The 24,645-nt window shown below is 45.9% G+C and overlaps 1 protein-coding gene across 1 annotated transcript in view; it reads right to left on the bottom strand.

Annotated features, from left to right (window-relative positions):
* The window catches only part of EFHB (EF-hand domain family member B), a 205,195-nt gene that overhangs the window by 41,153 nt on the left and 139,397 nt on the right, over positions 1-24,645 (bottom strand). Inside the window, exon 10 of the mRNA XM_029587068.1 lies at positions 11,462-11,668. Coding sequence (XP_029442928.1) covers positions 11,462-11,668 — 207 coding nt within the window. The remainder of the gene's footprint in view (positions 1-11,461; positions 11,669-24,645) is intronic.

Below are 24,645 nucleotides of genomic sequence, written 5' to 3' on the forward strand. Positions count from 1 at the left end.
CAGTTCCAGACTGTAACCTGAAAAACAAAGAAGAGAGCGAGGGCCCGAGGAGTGGGTACCCCTGGTAAATCCGAGGAGGCAGATAGCTCAGATAGAACGAATCCTTATCCTTGCTAACTCATCTGTTAGCAAATTCTGAGACCTTAAATATCCGTCGCAGGTGACGTCATCTTCAGGGGATGCCCCCGAGATTCGCGCGCCAGTGCCGGTACTTAGTCGGGGCCCGCGCCGCGTACATACCCCTAGGCCTCCAGGAAACATGGCGGTTAGCAGCTTGGAGCCGGTCCAGGGAACCCGGAGGACCAGCAAGAGGACGCCGCGGCAGTCAATCTCCCCAGACGAAGAGGGAGGCGCCAAAGAGGTAAGGAGGGCGGAGAGAGAGGGTGTCGGAACAGACGCCAACAGTACCATACCCCCCTTCAAAGGGTGACTTCCTCTTCAGGTACCAGGCTTAGGTTTTGAAGGATGCACGATGTGGAACTGATGAAGCATCTCTTTGTCCAGGATATTGGTCTGAGGCTCCCAAGAGATCACTTCGGGACCAAAACCTTCCCATTTTAGAAGGTATTCAAAAGTCTTGCCTCTCTTACGAACATCCAGAATCTCTGTGATCTCGAGTTCTACTTCATCTTCTGAATCAAGATAAGTGAGTCTTGAGATATAGAAGATAGTTCGTTAGGAGTTGTATCATCTTCGAAATGATATATTGAAGAACATTCACTGGTCCAGTGGTCCGCAACCACCCCAGCTGGGGTGTGTAGGGCGCTGGTGGGCTTTTCCATCAACGCCGCTGAGAAGTCTTCTCGTCCTATCCGAGTTCCATCTCGGATCAGCATCCTCAATGTTTGAGCTTTGTCGTTCTTCACGTCTGAGCTTCATCATACTCCACGTGTGAGCTTCGTCGTCCTCAACGGTTGAGCTTCGGCGCCCTCAATGTCTGAGCTTTCGGCGTCCTCAACGTCTGAGCCTTCGGCGTCCTCAACGTCTGAGCCTTCCATCAACGGCTGAGCTTCGCTACTCCAAGCCGAGTTAGCCTTTATCTTTGAATAAACTCTGTTTTGCCTGTCCAAAGTGTGGTCCGTGGCGGCCTTAGTTGGCTGTGGAGGAGCCCTTCGGCATTGGCCCTAGATTCTTTATTTGCCCTGCCATACCTGAGTCTTAGTCTGCCTTGCCACGTCCGATGTCTTCGTCTTCCTTGCTACACCTGATGTCTTTGTCTGCTTGTCCTCTGTCCGGCCTGCTGCTTCCCGCTGCTTCCTAGCAAGTCTGAAAGGGCTTGGAACGGTCGGAGGATCATTCAGAGACCACCATTGCGCTGGTGGTCTCAAGAAGCATGCAGCCCTGGTCGAGGCTCAGGGTAAGGATGTTTCACACGCAAGGGCACACATCTCATCCCATGCTGCGAGCGCCCCCTGATGCTCTCTCCATCTGCAGCGCAATAGTATTAGATTAATAGGCTGTATATTTTTTGAAGGGAACAATACTATAAAGGATCCACCCATTTATTTATTTTTTATTTAAGTTTTTTTATATACCAACATTCAAGACATAGTCCCATCATGCTGGTTCACAAGAACAGGGGTGCAATAAACTTTACAATTTGAACAATGGTGCAGAAAGCAGGTTACATGTAACAGGGAATCAATAACTAGGAGTAAGAAGGAAAATAGATAATTTAACAAAGACATAATACAGTTAACATAGCCTCTTAAGAATAATAATTTGTGGGTTTAAGAAAACATTAAATAGTGAGACTGTATTTATCTAGCTTCTATACAGAGAAGTACTGATGCAGTAACAAATTTAGTAGTACAAAACACCCCAAAAGTTTTAAAAATTCACTTAACAGGTAAACTGGGTGGGTACTTTTACACCTCACAAATTATACTGATTGGAAAATAAAAACCTACCTGTGTAATTTTTTTAAAATTCAGCATAGAACTGAACTTGTTCAGGTAAAAAATATCTTGCAAACCTTTCTTCCCTACCTACCCCCCTCCATAACCACATTGATCACATATCTACAACCTTCCCCTTCCTGATGATCCCTTCCCTCAGTTTGCTTTACTGCTAAATAGTGCCAGATTACTGGATCCTCTGTTCCTTCTAAGTTTTATCAAGCTTTTGGCTACCAAAATTATTGGAGAAGCATATAGAGGATTTGTCCCCCAATGAATTGAGAAGCTGTGTTCCTGCTAGTCTGATATCCTACAGGAACAAATGACTGCTACCTTCTTGTTCAGGACTGCTGCTAACTGATCCATCTCGGGTCTGCCACATCCTCATCATAGGACCACTCGCAGGAGTTGCAGGAGGGTCTACCAAAATGATAAGGGGAATGGAACAGCTCCCCTATGAGGAAAGACTAAAGAGGTTAGGACTTTTCAGCTTGGAGAAGAGACGGCTGAGGGGGGATATGATAGAGGTGTTTAAAATCATGAGAGGTCTAGAACGGGTAGATGTGAATCAGTTATTTGCTCTTTCAGATAATAGAAAGACTAGGGGGCACTCCATGAAGTTGGCACATTTAAAACTAATCGGAGAAAGTTCTTTTTCACTCAACGCACAATTAAACGCTGGAATTTGTTACCAGAAGATGTGGTTAGTGCAGTTAGTATTGCTGTGTTTAAAAAAGGATTGGATAAGTTCTTGGAGGAGAAGTCCATTACCTGTTATTAAGTTGAATTAGATAATAACCATCGCTATTACTAGCAACTGTAACATGGAATAGACTTAGTTTTTGGGTACTTGCCAGGTTCTTATGGCCTGGATTGGCCACTGTTGGAAACAGGATGCTGGGCTTGATGGACCCTTGGTCTGACCCAGTATGGCATGTCCTTGTGTTCTTATGTTCTTATGTCTAGTTCTACGAGAAAGCTTAATTTTTCCGGTAGGTTGTTCTCCTTTCTTGCCAGGTAAGTGGCTCATAGGGATATGCTGTGGGAGATAGCCCAGTCTCACACCCTTCCGGGTAAAGGAGGTGAGATCCCATTCTTTCCTGCTTTTCAGATAGTCTATGAATACTTGGCTGTCAGTCTGAACTAGGCCAATTTTGTTCATCACCAAATTTCAACAGGCCTTCAATATATTGGTCAATAATTTTGTTTATAGGAACAGCTTCTACCATTGTGCCCGATACCAATGTCAATATCATTGGTTTATAGTTTCCCAGATCACCCCAGATTCCTCTTTAAAAATTAGCATTAAATGTCCACCCGCCAGATTCAGGTACTGTGACTGTTTTTAATTATAGGTTACAGAATATTAGCAATTTCATATTTGAGTTCTTTCAGAACTCCGGCATGAATATTATCTGGTCCTGGTGATTTATTACTCTTTAGTTTGTCAATTTACTCTATTATATCTTTCATTTTTATAGTGATATGTTTCAATTCCTCTGAATGATCACTATCAAATAACATTTCCCTGCCCAGACCTGGCACTTTGGCATGTAACAGGGGTTATGGGCGTGGCCGGGCCCTTCCAAAAAATGCGTGCAGCACACACAAGGCCCGGCCACGCGTGAAACTCCCGTTATGTATGTGCATGGCCCTTATAAAATCGGGTCTTTAGCTTGTTGGATCTCTGAAGACTCAGTTTATTTAGGTTCAACACACTTATGCAACAACCACACTTAACAGCATATAGGTGTTATTGTTTGTAAGGTTTTGGGAGGACTCTTGAACACTGTGGCTGCTGACCACACCCACAGGGGGAAGTCCCGTGAGGGGCCACAGGTAAGGCTCATCTTTAGGACACACAACACAGATAGATCTTTTATTAACAGTATTGAGGAGCCACCAGATGATGGCTCCTCAATACTGAGCAGAGATGAAGCCCGGCTGGGCTAGTAGTCCCTCAGGACACTGGACAGCGATCCCTCAATGGCTGTGCTGTAGTGAAGAGAAACTGAGATAGTGAGTACAAGAAGTATATGCAGGGTTCTGGAATAGAGCCTCGTGGTTGAGTACTCACATAGCAGTTTCTCTCGGTAGGAACACAGGAGCTGGAATAGAGGTAGGTCCTCGAGGAGCGAGTACCTGGTTCCAGGGAACAGCTCTGAGAGAAGTAGATGGTAACTCACTGATGGTGTAAGGTAGCGGTAACTTCCAGGCAGAAGTGAAGTCCAGGCACCGAGTCCGGGAACATGGGCCCTCGAGGAGCGAATACCGGTTCCAGACAGCGACCTGAAAGAGAAGAGAGAGGCCCCCCGAGGAGCAGGTATCCCAAATAGAGTAAGTCCAATAATGGAGAGGCAGAGTAGCTAGGTACGGAGAGTGAATCCCATCCGTAATGAATCCCTTTACCTTGCTAACTCGATTAGCTAGCAGTAGCGTAGGCTTTTTATATCCGGGATGCGTGACGTCATCACAGGGGGATGCCCCTGAGGCTCGCGCCAAAGAAAGTATTTGAAGCAGTGCCGCGCGGAACACGCGCCCTAAGGCAGCTGGACAACATGGCGGGAGGCAGCACCCAAGCCGGACCGGGGATGCCAGAGAGGACGGCAGGCAGACGCCGCGGCAGCCAGATGTCCGTCAACCGCAGGAAGAGTCGCCAGAGAGGTGAGTGCAGAGTGGAGACGTTGGGCAGCGACAGTCATAACAGTATCCCCCTTCAAAGGGTGGTCTCCTCTGCAGGTACCAGGTTTAGGTTTTGAAAGATGCGCGAGATGAAATTGATGGAGCATCTCTTTATCAAGGATGTTAGCCTGAGGCTCCCAAAAGTTTTCTTCGGGGCTGAAACCTTCCCAAGAAAGAAGGTATTCAAATGTTTTGCCTCATCTTTGGACATCAAGAATCTCTTCGACCTTGAATTCTAGGTCATCTTCTGCATTGACGGCAGATGGTTCCTGAGTCTTGGAAGAGAATTCACTGAGTATGAGAGGTTTCAAGAGTGAAACGTGAAAAGCGTTGTGGATGTTTAGTCCAGGTGGTAACTTCAGACTGTAGGTGATGTTGCCAAGATGTCGAAGGACTGGAAATGGTCCAACGTAGCGAGAAGCGAACCGAATGGAGGGTAATTTCAGTCTGAGATGTTTGGTAGATAACCAGACTTTGTCACCGGGTTTGAAGACAGGCGCTTGAGAATGGTGAGCGTCATAGAACTTCTTAGCGCAGTCACTCGCTTTAACTAGCATGTCTTTCGTCTGAGTCCACAGGTTATGGATTTCAACAGCAGTAGATTGAGCTGCTGGGGATGTCACTGAGAGCTTCAGTGGAAGTGGCGATGTTGGAGAGCTCCATTTACCACTTCAAAAGGTGTTGATCCAGTTGATGTTGCTGGATGAGAGTTGATAGCGCATTCAGCCCAAGGTAACAGTTCGGCCCAATTATTCTGATGGCAACTCACATAGGCTCGAATGAACTGTTTTAAGGTTCTATTCATCCGTTCTGTTTGGCCATTTTATTGCAGATGATAGGCTGAAGTGTAGTCTAGAGAGATGTCGAATAACTTGCACAAGGCCCTCCAGAATCTTGCCGTGAATTGAGATCCTCAGTCTGAGACAATGTGTCTTGGTAGGCCGTGAAGGCGAAAAATGTGCGATATGAAGAGCTTCGCAAGCTCCAAGGCTGAAGGTAAGCCAGGCAGCACCACGAAATGGGCCATCTTGCTGAAGCGATCAACTGTTACCCAGATGGTATTCATTCCTCCAGAAGGGGGTAAATCGACTACAAAATCAGTAGCGATGTGTGACCAGGGCTGTTCCGGAACTGGCAGTGGTTGCAGCAATCCCCATGGTTGGCCAGAAGCAGGTTTATGTTTGGCACAGTTGGTACAAGTTGCCACGTAAGATAGGGTATCCTTCTTGATAGTAGGCCACCAGTAAAACTTCTGGATCTTGAGCAGGGTACGGCATTGACCAGGATGGCCAGCCAGCTTGGAATCGTGCGCCCAGAAGAGCACTTTCTTCCTGAGGTGTTTAGGCATGATGGTCTTACCAGCGGGCACAGATTGTGTAGTCGCCAAGATGACTTTCTTCGGGTCAATTATGTGCTGAGGTTCTTCAGGCACATCCTCCAAGAGAAAGGAGCGTGACAAGGCATCAGCTCTGGTATTTGTGTCTCCGGGGTGATATTTAAGCACAAAGTCAAAACGATTGAAGAATAAGGACCATCTAGCTTGTCTGTGGTTAAGACGTTGCGCATGGCGGAGATACTCTAGATTTTTGTGGTCCGTGAATACAGTTATTTGATGTTGAGCGCCTCTGAGCTAAGGCCGCCATTCCTCGAATGCAAGCTTTATTGCCAAGAGCACTTTATCGCTGATCCCATAGTTCTTCTCTGCCGGGGGAGAAACGTCATGAGAAGAAAGAACAGGGACGTAAGGCTTTAGAGTCTCCAGTCTGGCTCAATACAGCCCCCACGTCGACATCTGAAGCGTCAATTTCTAATATAAGGGCTTGTTGGGGTCAGGATGCCGCAAGCATGGTTCCATGGAAAAGGCAGTCTTTAGTTTCTCAAATGTGGAAATGGCCTCCGCAGACCATTTTGAAGTGTTGGCACCCTTGTGGGTCATTGCGGTCAAGGGTACTGTTAAAGAAGAGTAATTCTTTATAAAGCTTCTATAATAGTTGGTAAAACCCAGGAATCGTCACAGGGCCTTCAGGCTGGTAGGTTGGGACCAATTTTTTATACTCTCGCGTTTTTGAGGCTCCATCTGGAAGCCATCTTTAGATACGACAGAGCCAAGAAAAGGCACTGAGTCTTTATGAAATTGGGACTTGGAGAGTTTGGCATAGAGGCGGTGTTCACAGAGTCGGCATAGTACTTGCTTGACATCCTCCAGATGAGTAGGCAAATCCTGGGAAAATATCAGGATATCATCCAGGTATACCACAACACTCCTGTACATCAGGTCCCGCAGGATGTCGTTCATCATGTTCTGAAATATAGCGGGTGTGTTGCACAGGCCGAAGGGCATAACTAAGTACTCAAAATGGCCGTCTCAAGTGTTGAAGGCTGTTTTCCATTCGTCACCACTACGAATGCGAACTAAGTTGTAAGCCCCCTTCAGGTCAAGTTTTGAGAATATTTTGGCCCCCTGAAGCCGGTCAAACAGCTCTGAGATTAAAGGCAGGAGGTAGTGGTCTTTAATCGTGATCTCGTTCAGACCTCGGTAATCGATACAAGGACGTAGGGTACCGTCCTTCTTCCCCACAAAGAAGAAGCCTGCGTCGGCTGGAGACTTTAATGGTCTAATAAACCCCTTCTGTAAATTCTCCTCGATGTAGTCGGATATTGCCTTGTTCTCAATCGCTGAGAGTGGATAGACACGTCCTTTAGGATATTCATATTGGGTTTCAGTCTTGTGGCACAGTCATAGGACCTATGCGGAGGAAGGATGTCAGCAGCTTCTTTGGAAAACACATCAATAAAGGATGTGTATTGGGGCGGCAGTCCCAGCATCACTGGAGTAGTAGGCATGCAGATGATGGGAGCAATCTCCTTAAAGCACTTCCCATGACAACCTGGGCCCCAACGGGAGAGTTCAAGGATGCCCAATCAAATTGGGGTTGGTGCGACTGCAACCATGGTAACCCCAGGACGATAGGGTACATGGCCTTCTCTAACACAAAGAAGGGAATTGACTCAATATAGAGAGCTCCGGTGCGGAGCATTACCGGTACAGTTTGGCAAGTCACGTCACCTGGTAAGGGCTCTCCATAGATGGAGGATAGGAGTAGTAGAACCTTCCAGGTGACGATGGGAATCCTCAGCTGTTCCACTAGGCGTCGAAGAATAAAGTTGCCTCCTGCCCCTGAATCCACCAGGGCAAGAGTTTGAAACTCAGACGGTCCGCAGATCAAGGAGACTGGGAAAGAGAGCAGAGGAGAGGGCGTAGTAAGGCCTAAGAACAGTACTCCTGCAGGACTTAGGCCCATCTGTTTCCCGGATGAATGGAGCATATTGGAACATCATAAGAACATAAGAAAATGCCATACTGGGTCAGACCAAGGGTCCATCAAGCCCAGCATCCTGTTTCCAACAGTGGCCAATCCAGGCCATAAGAACCTGGCAAGTACCCAAAAACTAAGTATATTCCATGTTACCATTGCTAATGGCAGTGGCTATTCTCTAAGTGAACTTAATAGCAGGTAATGGACTTCTCCTCCAAGAACTTATCCAATCCTTTTTTAAACACCGCTATAGTAATTGAACTAACCACATCCTCTGGCAACAAATTCCAGAGTTTAATTGTGCGTTGAGTAAAAAAGAACTTTCTCCGATTAGTTTTAAATGTGCCCAATGCTAACTTCATGGAGTGCCCCCTAGTCTTTCTATTATCCGAAAGAGCAAATAACTGATTCACGTCTACCCGTTCTAGATCTCTCATAATTTTAAACATCTCTATCATATCCCCTCTATCACATTGTGACCAGCCTGTCCACAGTACATGCATAGACCATGCTTCTTCTGAAGTCTTCTCTCTTTTGGAAGTCAAATGTCCGCGACCAAGTTGCATCGGTTCATCTCCACTGGCAGCAAGAATTACTGGAACCATCCAAGGTGCAGGTTTAGCACTAGCCTCCTTCTGACCAGGTCCTCTATTAGGCCGGAGCTCTTTCACCTTATCATGAAGCCGGTGATCGATCCTAGTTGCCAAAGCCACCAGTTCATCCAACAAGTCAGGTGTTTCACGAGTGGCTAGCTCGTCTTTCAAACGAGTATCCAGGCCTCTGAAGAAGAGGGTCTTCAGGCATTTGGGGTTCCAGCAGAGTTCTGTAGCAAGAGTCTTAAACTCTATCGCAAAATCAGTCAGTGGTCGATTGCCTTGCTTCAGGTCCATGAGCAGAACCGGCAACGGTTACTCGAACAGGATCATCGAAAATGGATTTAAATAAGTTCAAAAATCCATCTCTGTCCTGCAAAATAGGATCCTTGCGTTCCCACAATGTAGAGGCCCAAGACAAGGCCCTTCCATCAAGATAAGATAGAATGTAAGTAGTCTTGGAAAAAGCTGTGGGGAAGTGAGAAGGCTGTAATACAAAATGCATGCAGCACTGGTTTAAAAAGCCCCATGTCTTCTGAATCTCTTCCGAGAAACGAAGTGGAGCAGCCAGCGGTACAGTAGTCTTTAAAGTTACTTCATGTAACTGACCTTCATTGCTGGAATTAGCGCCTTGGGTCTTCTGTGTGTGCATCTGATGAAACGCTGAAGTGAGTTTCTCCAATGCATCTTGCTGTTCCGAAATGCGCAGGGCCAAGCCAGGAATGGCCTGCAGGGCATTGAGCTGTGCCGGATCCATGGAGTTAGCAATCTGTTATTGTTTGTAAGGTTTTGGGTGGACCCTTGATACTGTGGCTGCTGACCACGCCCACGGGGGAAGTCCCGTGAGGGACCACAGGTCAGGCTCAGCTTTAGGACACACAAACAGATAGATCTTTTATTAACAGTATTGAGGAGCCACCAGAGGTGGCAGTAGTGAGCAGAGATGAAGCCCGGCTGGGCTAGTAGTCCCTCAGGCACTGGAACAGCGATCCCTCAATGGCTGTGCTGTAATGAAGAGAAACTGAGATAGTGAGTACAAGAAGAATATGCAGGGTTCTGGAATAGAGCCTCGTTGGTTGAGTACTCACACAGCGGTTTCTCTCGGTAGGAAACACAGGAGCTGGAATAGAGGTAGGCCCTCGAGGAGCGAGTACCTGGTTCCAGGGAACAGCTCTGAGAGAAGTAGATGGTAACTCACTGATGGTGTAGGTAGCGGTAACTTCCAGGCAGAAGTGAAATCCAGGCAGCGAGTCCGGGAACATGGGCCCTCAAGGAGCAAGTACCGGTTCCAGACAGCGACCTGAAAGAGAAGAGAGAGATCCCCGAGGAGCAGGTGCTCCAAATAGAGTAAGTCCAATAATCGAGAGTCAGAGTAGCTAGGTACGGAGAGCGAATCCCATCTGTAATGAATCCCTTTACCTTGCTAACTCGATTAGCTAGCAGTAGCGTAGGCTTTTTATATCCGGGATGCGTGATGTCATCACAGGGGGACGCCCCTGAGGTTCGCACCAAAGAAAGTATTTGAAGCAGGGTCGCGCAGAGCACGTGCCCTAAGGCAGCTGGACAGCATGGCGGGAGGCAGCGCCCAAGCGGACCAGGGATGCCGGAGAGGATAGCAGGCAAACGCCGCGGCAGCCAGTTGTCCGTCAACCGCGGGAGGAGTCGCTAGAGAGGTAAGGAGGGCGGAGTGGAGACGTCGGGCAGCGACAGTCGTAACAACAGTCAAATAGAGACAGTTTCAAAAGAATCAGCCCAAGGAGGAAAATACAAGGAGGAAAAGTGAATGTCATCGGCATAAAGCCGGTATTCTAAACAATGCCCAGCCAATAGTCTGCATAATGGCACCATGTAGATGTTAAAAAAGGTAGCAGACAAGACCAAAACTTGTGGCACACCAATATTTAATGGTTGCCAAGAGTACCAGGAAACCATGTGGGTTCTTCCTGTCAAGTAAGATATAAACCATTTGAGAATTTTAATATCAATCCCTCATCCCCTCAAACGATATAGTAGAATGGTGTGAATGACAGTATCTAAGACTATAGAAATATCTAGGAAACTAAAGCAAAACTTTGTCCACTGTCAAAACCTCATCTGAAAGTGTCTATGTATGATAGCAATAACAACTTGGTATTAAGGGATCTAAATCCAAATTGAAAAGGATCTAAAATTTGATAGCCTAGTGGTTAGAGAATGGGCTATGAACCACGAGACAGGGTTCAAGTCCTGCTGTCGCTCCTTGTGACCCTGGGCAAGTCATGTTACCCTCCATTGAGATCGAATGTCGGTATATAAAAATAATAAATAAATAAATAAATAAAAAATAAATGAAGGTCTCAATCAGCTTTCTTTAACCATGGCCAAATTGAAGCATACTTTAGGGAAGAAAGCAGACTCCCTTCAGAGAGGGAGAGAGTCACAATCCTCATGATGGTCAGTACAGTTATGTCTTTCCACACTTTTCAGTACAGAGGTCTGACAAGGGATGAGTGAACATGCAGAGGCAATCACTGAACTGATAGTTTGCTCAATCTCAGATGCTGCCATAGGCTATAACTCACTCCAGGTTACTGATGTAGTTCCCAGAGCACATAAAAACCAGTCCAAATCAGCAAGAAAGGAAAAAAAAAATACTTACAACTTTCATTGTGAATAGTGACTTATGCACATACGTGCAAACCACACCCAGACATGGCCCTAACACGCCCACCTGTTTTCGCACATACTTTTATTCGCGAAGGAGGATATATGCGTGTATGTGATCCATTTTGAAAATATGGATTATTGTGAATGTTTCACATATACACGTGCATGTTAATTTTTTCGAGTTAACTTTTTGAAAATTCACCCCTATATATAGTGTTTGTTGTGAATTTTTATTTTTGTGACCTTGGGGATATACAACACATCTCAAACTCTTAATAGGGGTACAGTAATCATGGAAGGTTCAGAATCACTGATTATACAATACCTCTTGTAAATACTGTTTCTGCCAATTCTTCAGCTGATACGTTCTTCTTCCAGTTAATAAAATTTATGAATTCCATGAAGTCTATCAATCCGTCTTCACCTATGCCATTATAGTCAAGTATAGCATCCAAGAGTTCAGGGTAAAGTTCCAAGGTAAAATGCTCACATGCTTTTTTCAACTCATTTCTACTTATTTTCCATCTCCATTCTATGCAAAAAGAGGGAGGAATTATAGTAAACATGTTGAAATAAGGGTGAGCAAACTCTAAGGTTCAGAGACCTGATGTAGTGCAATAGTCATCAACATGAAAATATGAAAATTCATTCCCTGCACATACCCAGATCAGTCCAGACTCCTGGGTTTTGCTTCCCTTCCAGCAGATCGAAACAGAGAAAGTTTCACTGACACTGGCATATAAACCTGGTGTGCCACCAGCAGTCACTCAGAATTTCTCTGTCTCCAGCAGATGGTGGCAGTGCAAAACCTGCAGGCTGAGACTTAAAAAAAAAAAAGAAAGTCTTTTAGTCAAATTTGGAGGAGTACCTCCCAGAAGGTTGGCAGGTCCTGGTGGGATCATCCCTTCTGGTCATTAGGTGGACGAGCAGAGGTTGGGAACCCTTTTTTCTGGCTCAGTCCCTTTCGCCATTAGGGGATGGACAGCTGGTGGGGCAAGTTCCTCCCCCCCCCAAGGAGGACATCTGGAGCCTGCTGCTGGACTTCAGCCTGATTTCAGGAAAGTGTTTTTTTATTTTGAAAGAAGTTTGAATTTGAAAAAAAAGAAAGGTCTTTGAATTTGTTTTCTTTAAGATTGTGGTTTGTGGTTTGCGTGGCAGGGTGAGCTTGCTGGGGCAATCCTCAGAGGCAGTGCAGGCACGTGGCGGGAGCCATACTACATGGCAGCCACTGTTCAATGTGCAGGGAGCAGTGCAGGTGGATCTCTGCAACTGGCCTTTGTTCCTGCTGCATCTTCAGCGGGAGGGCAGCTTGGGATTGCCAGACAGAGCATCAGAGAAACATCGAGCCACCATGGGTCCTGCAGGTGAAGTTGATGCAGCAGCCAACCTTCTTCCCATTGCACCCAGGAATGGCAGCCATTTTGTCCTCCTTTGCAGGAGTGTCTGAGGCTGCGATAGGTGAGGAAGCCTTTCCCCCACCGCTTTCCCTGGCTGCTAGGAGACCAGCGGCGGCCCATTGGGCTCGGGAATCTCTGTCTAGGGAGGATGAGGAACTCCTGGAGGAGGATCCTGAAGATCCAGCCAGATTTTCTCCTGATTTTGTGCTCCTGGTACATGAAGCCTATCTTTCCAGGAAGGCAGTGGGTAACCATCGCTCTGTGTGTGAGGAGCCACAGCATCTGCATTCCCTCAAACTCCCCAGGTCAATGCAGGCTCATGGGGCCACCAGGGTTCAGAGGATCCTGAGCCAGTCCAAATCTTTGGAGGATGCGGGCGAGCTTTCAGGAGAGTCAGAGATTGGGGAGCCTTTGGAGGAGGACCCTTCTGGGCTGGATTTGTCACCAGACCGTCAAGGCTCTGATGGGAGCTGAGAGCGAGCTCCAATTGTGGACGGGGATGACCCCCAAGGTGGTTTGTCTTTTCCACAGGAAGGAGTTGTGGACCTTAATCCTGTATGTACTGAAGGCGCTGGGGATCAAAGAGCCGCAATAAGACTCAGATCATGGAGAAGTTGATCCGATCACGGAGGGCTTTCGGGGTGTGGTGAAGGCTTTCCCTTTTCATAGTTCAGTGAAGAAGCTGGTGTTCCAGGAGTGGGAGCCTCTGGATACCGAGCTAAAGGTCAGTAGAGCTATGGATAAGCTGTATCCATTATCAGAGGACATGCTGGAGTTGTTGCAACTGCCAAAGGTGGATGTCTCAGTATCGACTGTTACAAAGATGACGACTATTCCTGTGGCTGGTTCAGCAGCACTGAAATATATGCAGGACAGGAAGCCAGAGTTTCATCTCAAGAAGATATTTGAGGTGTTCACCCTGGGCATTCGGGCTGCAGTGTGCAGCAGTTTTATGCTTCGGGCTGGTCTACACTGGGTTTCAGCAGTTACAGTTTGATAAGACGCTGTCAGCATCAGAAACCAAGCAGGCTGAATAGCTGGAAGCAATGGTGGCCTATGGAGTAGATTTTTTATATGCTCTCATCAGAACCTCCTCCAGAACTATGATGTCTGCCGTCTTGACCTGGCAACTTCTTTGGTTGAGGAACTGGTCGGCTGACATTTGGTTCAAATCACAAATAGGTGCATTACCTTTTAAAGGGAAAATGCTTTTTGGCAAGGACCTGGAAGGGATTGTGAAGCTCTTGGACGAGAGCAAAGGACACAAGCTGCCGGAGGACAAGCTGAAGCGTGGTAGAGGATCCCTTTTCACGCAGCCTCGCTTTAGGGAGAATCAGTGTTTTCGACAGAACCAGACTTCAGGAGGGAGTCAGAGGCAAGGCACTGGGATGCAGCAGTCCTGGTACCAGTCCTTTCACGGTCGAAAGCTAGCCAGGGATGGCTCTGGTCCTGGACCATCCGGATCCAAGTCTACTCAACAAAGCGAGACTGGCCCACTCCTCAGTGCTGGTTATAGGGGGTCGGTCGACTCTTTTCTTCGAGGAGTGGGCCAAGATCATGATGGATCAGTGGGTCCTAAGTGTGATGAACAAGGCTACACATTAGATTTGGTCATCCGCTAAAAGATTTGTTCATGGTTTCTCCTTGCGCATACACAAGCAAAAGGTGGGTGGTTCAGGAGACCACTGGCCGCCTACGGATGCTGGGAGCCATCATTCCCGTCCCTGTGGGGGAGCGGGAAATGGGAAGGTACTCCATTTATTTTGGGATCCCAAAGAAAAGAGGGACCTTCCACCCGATCCTGGATCTAAAGAAGGGGAACATGCCTCTCAAAGTTCCTCATTTCCGGATAGAACCCCTACATTTGGTGATTGTGGCAGTGCGCAAAGGGGAATTTTTGGCTTCTGTGGACTTGACCTAAGCTTACTTACACATAGCAATCCTACCAGACCATCAGAAGGTTTTCAGGTTCATCATTCTCGAGACCCATTTTCAGTTTTACACCCTACCCTTTGGGTTGGCGACGGCTCCACAAACCTTTACCAAGGTGATGGTTGTGGTGGCAGATGCTCTCAGGAAGAACGGTGTTTTAGTTCACCCGTATCTGGATGACTGGCTTATACGAGCAAAGTCCAAGGAGATGTGCAATCAGGCGGTGACAGTGATGCTGCAGCGCTTACGATCCCTGGGCTGGATTGTGAATCTGGAAAAGTGTCAGCTAGCCCCTTCTCAGGTATTGGAGTTCTTGGGAGCATGTTTCGACACCAGGATCGGGATTGTTTTTCTTATCATGGAGCTGATTGCCAAGCTGCAGAAGCAGTTCGCAGCTTTTTGGAGGATGCGATTCCCAGGATTTGGGACTACATGCAGGTTCTCGGCTCCATGGCCTCCACATTGGAATTGGTTCCATGGGTGTTTGCTCATATGAGACTGCTACAGAGTGCGCTACTTTCCCGGTGGGATATGTTTTCTGCAGTTTTATCTGCCACTGCTTAAGGAAGTAGACAGGGGCCAGACTTTCATGGTGGCTTGGTCAGGACCATTTGTGTCGGGGTGTTCCCTTAGAAGTTCCGAACTGGAAGGTGGTCACAACCGATGCCCGTCTCTTGGGTTGGAGGGCAGTGTGCCAGACTCAGTCAGCACAGGGACAGTGGACGCTAGAGGAGGCGTCATGGTCTATCAATCGCTTGGACATGAGGGTGGTACGCCTGACATTCATAGCATTTCTTCCTCTTTTGCGCAGCTGGCCAGTGAGTATTTTGTCAGACAATGCGACCACGGTGGCTTACATCAACCAACATGGAGGAACCAAGAGTCGGGCGATGGCTCAGGAGGCCCAGGAACTAATTCACTGGGCGGAACTGAATCTGGGATCAACACTGTTCAAGCAGACTAGTGGGCAAGATTCTCTGGTGAATAGAGGTTCATCCGGAGGAGGTGATTCTTGTGGCCCCAGAATCAGAGGTGATTCTTGTGGCCCCTCGACATCTTCGGTTTGCAGATTTGATCAGTCTTGCGGTGGACGGGCCGCTGCGGCTCGCCCATCTGCCCAACTTAGTGCACCAAGGGTCCATATTTTCAGATCAGGTGGCTCGCTTCTGTCTCGCAGCTTGGCTTTTGAGAGGCAGCATCTAAGGGCCAAAGGTTACGTCAAGGATGTTATCTCCACTCTGTTACAAACTAGAAAGTCCTCAACATCTCTAGCCTATGTGCAGCTGTGGAAAGTTTTTTGAGGCATGGTGCATTCAAACAGGGAGTGGCCCTACTCGAGTGTTGATCATACACATTTTTGTCCTTCTTGCAACAGGGGTTGATAAAGGGATTAGCCTTTAATTCCCTCAGAGTTCAAGTGGTTGCATTGGGATGCCTTAGGGGCAAGGTTCAGGAAGCTGCTCATCCTGATGTTGTGTGTTTCTCCAGGGGGGCAAAGCATTTGCGACCTCTGATGCAAAAATTGTGCCCTCCCTGGAGTCTTAACTTGGTTCTCAGAGGTTTGTGCTCGGCTCCATTTGAACCAATCCAAAGGGCAACAATAAAGGATCTTACCTTGAAGGTCATTTTCTTGGTGGCAATTTGTTCTGCTCAGAGAATTTTGGAACTGCAGGCTCTATCTTGCAGAGATCCTTTTCTCAGGATTAAAGATGTTGGAGTCTCTTACGTACGGTCCCTTTTCTTCCGAACGTGGTATTGTCTTTTCATGTGAATCAGTCGGTGGAGCTCCCGGCTTTTCCGTCCTTGGGTGCAAAGGCACCTCTTGCAAGAGAGTTGCGACTGTTGGATATAAATTGACCTTGCTGAGGTATCTTAAGGTCACTAATAGTTTTCGTCTGTCAGATCATCTCTTTGTTTTATGGAGTGGTACAAAGAAGGGACATAAGGCTTCAAAGTCCACCATAGTGAGGTGGCTGAAGGAAGCTATAAATTCGGCGTACTTATGTCAAAGTCGCACAGTCCCTGAGGGTTTAATAGCTCACTCTACTCAGTCGCAGGCAGCATACTGGGCCAAATGTCAGCAAGAGTCGCCGCAAGAGATTTGTAGGGCAGCTACTTGGAAGTCTTACATACTTTCGCCAGGCATTATTGTTTGGCAGACCAGGCTCCAGATGCCATGGGCTTGGTGAAGTGTTCTTTGAGCAGTCCTATCCTGTTTAAGAAAGCTTGGGTACATCCCAGGAGTCTGGACTGATCTGGGTACATACAAAGAAAGGAAAATTGGTTCTTACCTGCTAATTTTTCATTCCCTGTAGTAACCACAGATCAGTCCACAGACCTGCCCAGTTAGGGTGAAAAGGAATGGAGAGTCCGCTCAATCTGTTGATGTAAATAGTCTTGAAGAATGGCACAGGTTTTGGTTTTTTTTTCTCCTGTTTTTATGGTTGAAGGGGATTATTCCCCATTTTGTGGTTTCACATCCTACTGCTCATTCAGGGGGACGTGTTATAGGGGGATGTGTTAGTTTATGTTCAGTGATATCTGGCTTGGGTACACGTAATACTGAGTGACTGCAGGTGGCACACAGGTTATAAGCAAGCATCAGTGAAACTTTCTCTGTCTCCAATCTGCTGGAAGGGAGGCAAACTCCAGGAGTCTGGACTGATCTGAGGTACTACAGGAACGAAAATTTGCAGGTAAGAACCATTTTCCTTTAAACCATACCATCTAACCTTTCTTTGATTTTGGCTGGAGACTTCTTTCCAGAGCTGCTAAGTGTCCCAGTTATTATAGGGAAAAATTAGGTCAGCGGCTGACTTTTTAGACCGCCATCCTAAACTTTTTGTTATAAAAACTGGTAATTTGAAGTGAAAAAAGCAGGACTACAAATGCCACAATGCAATGAGATGTAAATTTTTAAACCAGAAATGGTCAAGGGGGTCTACATATAAATGGTCATTAGTCTTAAAATCTGCTTTTAACATGCATTAAATCAGGTGTTCACTAATACCCATATACAAACAGTGCTACAACATATAACCTAACTTAAAATAATCAGAATGCAGAGAACTACAATAATAAGAAAGACAAAATAAATTCAATTAAAGCATAAGGAATACATTTAATGAGGGAAATTAAGAATCTCAACACAACGTACTGTCTAAAATGTGAAATCTGTTATATTATTAAATGTTCTGTTCTCCATACCCTATTGCCTTAGATCTTTAGTTAATACGTATTGGAATATTAATTGATGCCTGTTGATGAATACTACCTCTATACCCTGTCTTATATATTGATTCCAGCTATGAATGTTACTTTTGTAAACTGTTGTGATCTTTACATGGAACGACGGTATAAAAAATGTCTAAATAAATAAATACATTGCATGCATTTCCACCAGAGTTCCTGATAGTGAGGCAATATTCAAAAATCAATGTTAAAGGAAGTTAGCCAGATAAGACTTATCTGACTAATTACAAGGGATATTCAACAGCCCTAAATTAGACATATGTAATGGAAATCTGTAAAGGAATTATGAAAGACATCACCTTTTTCTGATGAGATTAGGCCTTCTTTGAAACTGTTCCCAAATTTAATAAAATTGGTCTATGGATGTGACCATCTAGACCAGCCAAATGAGGCAATTGAATGTTGATTTACTAGCCAGATAACTCTTACCCGAATACTGGTACTTATCTGGCTAAGTTAGCTGGATAAGTAACTTCTCCCCAAAACACATTTCCCACCCACTTATCCGGCTAAGTGGCAGCCACTAAATCCTTCTCCTGCTACATGGCATTGAACATCAACCTCAGTACTGCTAGTGCACATCCTTATTTTTAAAAAATGTAAATAGCATCATTAGGCATTAACACTTGATATACTATTGGACATAGAGAGGATAATTTTCAAATAGCTCATGTAAGGCTGAGGTCTGTAGATATGTTGTACCCATAGCATTTATCCCAAATTTTCAAAACAGAGTTATGCAGATAAGTCCACTTTGAAAATTTGCAGGGCTATCCTGGAGAGCACGTACACATATATGCAGAAAGCTACACCTGCTCCCAAATAGGTGTAACCTTCTGCGTATACATTTATGCACTTGTTTAGAAAATCAAAAATATGTGCACAAATGCATTCCTAGCCCCGACTTTGCCCCCAGCAACACCTCTCCCTGGTGTGGGTAAATGTATATAATTGATTTTCAAAGCACCACTTACATGCATAAGCAGAGTTTTATGCATACAAGTCACTTTGAAAATAAAAACTACTGTGTTAATGAACTCTATCTCATGGTGGGGCTGATGCAATAACGCATGCTAGCCACTAAGCATGGCTTAACACGCGACTGGACGCGCGTCTATAACCCCAGATCCAATACGGGGATTAGCGCGTCCAAAACGCATGTTCAAATCACTGCATAGCTAATGGAAATTCATGTAGATGAGGCTATTAGCTAACCCCGCAATCCATACATTTTCCATGCAGCCAATGCACCCTTGCAACGTGCAAAGTTTGCACCAGCCTGGGGCTGGTGTAAAGGTATGCCACGCTCAAGGACACATTGAAAAGAAAGAAAAATCCTGCTTTCTGTGATTCCTCCTAATAGTATCATAGTGATACTATTTAGGAGAAACCAAATAAAGCAATATTAATTTAAAAAAAATGTTTGATATCCAATAAACATATAAGATACACGATCCAGGTCATGTATCTTGTGCATATACATTACTGATAGCAGGAGAAAACGGACGCTCGTAGATTGAGTATCCGTTTTCCCAACTGGCTTGACAGCCCACTTGACAGCCATCTCTCCTCTGCGCCCGATGCTGAGGAAGCGATAGGGAGGTACATTTGTCCCTAATGCCTCCTTTTTAGGATGACCCCTCATTTTAATATTGGATCACGAACCCAGGAGAGGTGGCTGGGCGTGCGGTAGGAAAACAGGCGCTCATCACCGAGAACTCGTTTTCTGTGCACATTTATTGCATCGGCCCCAGTGAGTCTGGTCTGGAGGTGGGGATTTGGGCCCAGAGGTCTTTGACTAATATAGAATCGGGGGGGGACGGGGACGGGGGGGGGACATTTTACCCATACTATTCAGGCTTTTCATGTTAACCCTTGGATTGTCGCATTGTGGAACCCATTTCTTTTATATATTGGGACTTAAGTCCCCCTTTAACTCCAGCATTCCAATCAGCAGATAATGTGTATCCATCAGTTTTAATGCAGGTTAGTACACTGACCTCTTAATCGCTCTCTCCAAAACCTGGGTCACTTGCCAGCTTCATTTTTGAAATAAAGAATGCTACATATGGTATATTCTAGCACTACTGTAATCTAGGAGTACTGTCCTAGAAATCATCATCTTCACAATTATAAATCTCAACATTTAGCTTTTGAACTTTTTTTTTTTTAAGAGACAAATATTTTAATTTATTTATTTTTTTTAGTGATTATATGGCGCAGTATGACATTACATTTAAACAAACGTATTTCTTGAAATGAATGTACTAAGGTAGTAATGTAGAAAATATCCATCCCATGTGTAAAATTCCAGAATCTCTGTGCTGTGCTACCTTTGAATAAAACACTACTGTAAACAGGATTTTTTGTGACAAATATGCAATATCATGTACCAGATTGGATGATACCAAAAGCTATATTTATTTCAATAAATATTAAAAGCTGTTAAAGCAGGTATTACTTATATAAGTACATATGAAGGGTAGGGCTAAAGTCTGCACGTAACTTGTACATGCAGACTTTAGCTAACATTTTCAAAGCAAACTTATGCACATAGGGGCGGATTTTAAGAGCCCTGCTCACCTAAATCCGCCCAAATCCGGGCGGATTTAGGCGAGCAGGGCCCTGCGCGCCGGTGAGCTATTTTTACATAGGCCTACCGGCACGCGCAGAGCCCCGGGACTCGCGTAAGTCCCGGGGTTTTCTGAGGGGGGGCGTGTCGGGGGCGTGTCGGGGGTCGGGCCCGAACCGCGTGGCATTTTCGGGGCGTGTCGGGAGCGTTCTGGGGGCGGGCCGGGGCGTGGTTACAGCCCGGAGCGGTCCGGGGGCGTGGCCGCGCCCTCCGGACCCGCCCCCAGGTCACGTCCCGGCGCGCTAGCGGCCCGCTGGCGCGCGGGGATTACGCCTCCCAGAGGAGGCGTAAATCCCCCGACAAAGGTAAGGAGGGGTTTAGACAGGGCCGGGCGGGTGGGTTAGGTAGAGGAAGGGAGGGGAAGGTGAGGGGAGGGCGTTAGAGGATTCCCTCCGAGGCCGCTCCGATTTCGGAGCGGCCTCGGAGGGAACGGGGGTAGGCTGCGCGGCTCGCTGCGCACCAGCTATACAGAATCGATAGCTTTGCGCGCGCCGATCCAGGATTTTAGCGGATACGCGCGTATCCGCTAAAATCCCGCGTACTTTTGCTGGCGCCTGATGCGCCAGCAAAAGTACGCCTATTCGCGCGGTCTGAAAATCTACCCCATAAAGTTCACTTTGAAAATGCTTGGGTAATTGGTCCATTATGCACACAGATTAACTCGCACAAAGTTATACCTTCACTTCGGATGGCATAACTTGTGCAGGTTAATTTATGCACATCAAAATTACACGGGGTAAGTTTCCAATTCTGCCCCAACTTCACCCCAGAACACCTCTCTGCAGTTCAGGTAAAAGTATGCATGTAACCAAATTATGCATGTAATTTTTACATGCACAGAACCCTAGGATATTTTGTAACAGCATTTACATGCATTCAACACGGGTTTATGCACATAAATGGTTTCAAAAATTCAGCCCAATGCATGCAAAATTGTTTCCATGCACCGACTCTGTCCCCCTGGAATGCTTCTTTCTAGATGTTGGAAAAGTATGCGTGGCATCGCTTCTGCACATTCTTTTATGTGCATAATTTCCTGGCCAATTTTCAAAAGCCCTTTCATGTGCAGAAAACCATGTTTTATGTACATAAATCCTTTTGAAAATCAGGCCCTAAATTAGTAATTAGTTTGGGTTACCACAGATTATTAATCTGTATAAGCATAATAATAAGCATCTTATTAAGCATTCTTTATAGTAAGTACGTTAGTAACCACTTTTGCGCCTGACAATTTGTCTATTTGTGTACTCTTTCAACATTGAGCACAAAAACTGACATGCATAACTTTCCTGATAATGGAAAGTTCTGTGGATTAGTTTAAAAAAACAAAAAGCACAAATGGACAACATCAGGAAGAGCCAGACACAGGAACAGCATAGACAGAGAAGTTCTCCAGACCATATAAGATGAAGAATAAAAAGGAGGTTTAGGCATCAGGAGCAGCATAGTTGAAAGGGCACCGCAGGACCCATCAATAGAAGAGAAAAAGAAGTCAGCATCAGGAGCAGCATAAAGCAAAATTGCTTACCTTGTAATAGGTGTTATCCCAGGACAGCAGGATGTAGTCCTCACATATGGGTGACGTCACCGACAGAGCCCTATCCCGGAAAACTTTCTGTCAAAGTTTCTAGAAACTTTTGACTGGCATCCTGAGCCTACTGAGCATGCCCAGCATGCCATGATCCTTCGAGCCACAGGGGTCTCCCTTCAGTCTCATTTGTAGCAATAAGCGTTAGCCAAAAATAAAATAATAAAACGTATCGGACCCAACTCCGCGGGGTGGCGGGTGGGTTTCGTGAGGACTACATCCTGCTGTCCTGGGATAACACCTATTATAAGGTAAGCAATTTTGCTTTATCCCAGGACAAGCAGGATGATAGTCCTCACATATGGGTGATTAGCAAGCTACAGGCTGAGTCATCTTTGTATTGGACCAACAGCATAGAACTTGTGCAACAGGCACAACAACTGGTGTACTGTTGGGGAAAAATGAGGCAGCCTGAAATCACGAAAGGTTGGATGTGGAAGGAGTTGGGATTATACTGGAAACAAGTTCTTTAAGACAGATTGTCCATAGGCTGAATCTTGTCGTCCTTCTTTGTCAAGAAAGTAGTGAGTCGCAAAGGTGTGAAGAGAACTCCATGTTGCCGCTTTACATATGTCAACTATTGGCACTGAACGATAGTGTGCTACTGAGGTTGACATTGCTCTTACTTAGCGAGCCTTTACTCGCCCCTGGAGAGGGAGGCCTGCTTTTCATAACAAAATTGTATGCAATCTGCAAGCCAATTAGATAGTTTGCTTGCCCACCGCTTTTCCAGGCTTGTTTGGATAAAAGAAACAAAGAGCTGGGTGGATTTCCTATGGGCCGTAGTGCGATCTAAATAGTACGCAAGTGCATGTTTACAGTCCAAGGTGTATAAAGCCCTCTCTCCTTGATGAGAGTGTGGTTTTGGGATGAAAGTAGCAAGATGATGGATTGATTTAAAGTGGAATTCCGTAACTAACTTGGGGAGAAATTTTGGGTGTGTACGGAGTACCACTCGATCATGTAGGAATTTTGTGTAGGGTGAGTATGTGACAAGTGCTTGTAATTCGCTAACCCTTCTCGCAGATGTGATGGCTATTAAGAAGATAGTCCTTCCAAGTGAGAAATTTAACATCACAGGAATCCATGGGTTCGAAAGGAGAACACAGAGCCTCGTTAAGACTACATTTAGGTCCCATTCCGTGACCGGTGGTCGGTGTGGAGGTTTAAGTTGAAATAAGCCTCGCATAAACCTACTAACAAGGGGTTGCACTGATACTGGTGCATCCCCAACGGTATCGTGATAAGCTGAGATTGTACTTAAATGTACCCTTACAGATGAGGTCTGGAGACCAGAGTCTGAGAGGTGCCACAGATAGTCTAATAAAGAGGATGTTGTGCAGGAAAAAGGGTCAATACCATTTTGTGTACACCAAATGGTAAATTGTTTCCATTTAGTATGATAGTTCTTTCATGTGGAGGGTTTACGTGAAGCTACAAGCACTTGAGAGACATTAGTTGAAAAATTGAGAGGTTGTAGAATCAAGCTTTCAACATTCAGGCTGTCAGGGATAGGAATTGAAAGTTGAGATGACGCAACCTGCCCTGATCCTGAGTTATGAGAATGGGTGCGGTGCCCAGGCGAATTGGGTCCCTGATCGAGAGGTTGAGGAGTATTGGAAACCATACTTGTCGAGGCCAATATGGGGCTATGAGTATCATGGACCCTTTGTCCTGTTGTAGCTTCACTAGGGTTTTGGTTATTAGCGGTATCGGAGGATACACATATAGAAGACCTGAGTTCCAGTGGCGAGCAAAGGCATCCTGGGTAAGCGGTTTCTCTGTTTGTGCAGGGAGCAAAAATTGTCCACTTTGTGATTCAGCTCGGATGCAAAGAGGTCCACTGTTGGTTGACCCCAACATTGAAATATCCTGGTCGCTACTAAAGGATCCAGGGACTACTCATGAGGTTGGAACTGACGACTGAGGTGATCTGCCACTACGTTGTGAATGCCTGCTAGATAAGTGGCCCGGAGAAACATGGAGCGTGTTAGGGCCCAATCCCAAATTTTGTGCTGCTTCTTGACAAAGGAAGCATACCTCCCTGTTTGTTGATGTACCACATGGCTACTGTGTTGTCTGTTTGTATCAGAACAGTCTTGTGGGAAAGGCAGTCCTTGAATGCATCCAGCGTATAATGTATAGCTCGAAGCTCTAGAAAATTTATCTGAAATGTAGCTTCAAGTTTTGTCCAAGTACCTTGAGTCTGCAGATGACCAATGTGTGCTCCCCACCCGAAGGTGGATGCATCTGTAGTTAATGTTACTTGCGGAATTGGTTGTTGGAAAGGTAGGCCTGTGAGCAAGTTGTCCATATTTGTCCACCATAGGAGCGAGGACCGTAGTTGCTGAGTTACTTGAACTGGATAAGACAGGGGTTGAATGGCTTGTATCAATTGGTTTCCATTGAGTGACTCTCATGGCTAATCTGGCCATAGGAGTAACGTGAACTGTGGAGGCTATGTGACCCAGAAAAGTGAGGCATTGATGAGCTGTCATCTGTGTCCATGCACATAGAGAGTCTGCTAATGATGCGAGTGTCTGTGCACGGTCTTTTGGAAGGAAAGCTTTTGCTGTTATGGTGTTTAATTCTGCTCCGATGAATTGCAACAGGTGAGATGGTGTGAAGTGGGATTTCTGGTAGATGATAAGGAATCCCAACGAATGGAGTAGAGTTATTGTGAGCTTGAGAGAGTTGAGAGCTCCTTG

This window comes from Rhinatrema bivittatum, chromosome 2, assembly GCF_901001135.1.
Source record: "Rhinatrema bivittatum chromosome 2, aRhiBiv1.1, whole genome shotgun sequence".
Lineage (NCBI taxonomy): Eukaryota > Metazoa > Chordata > Amphibia > Gymnophiona > Rhinatrematidae > Rhinatrema > Rhinatrema bivittatum.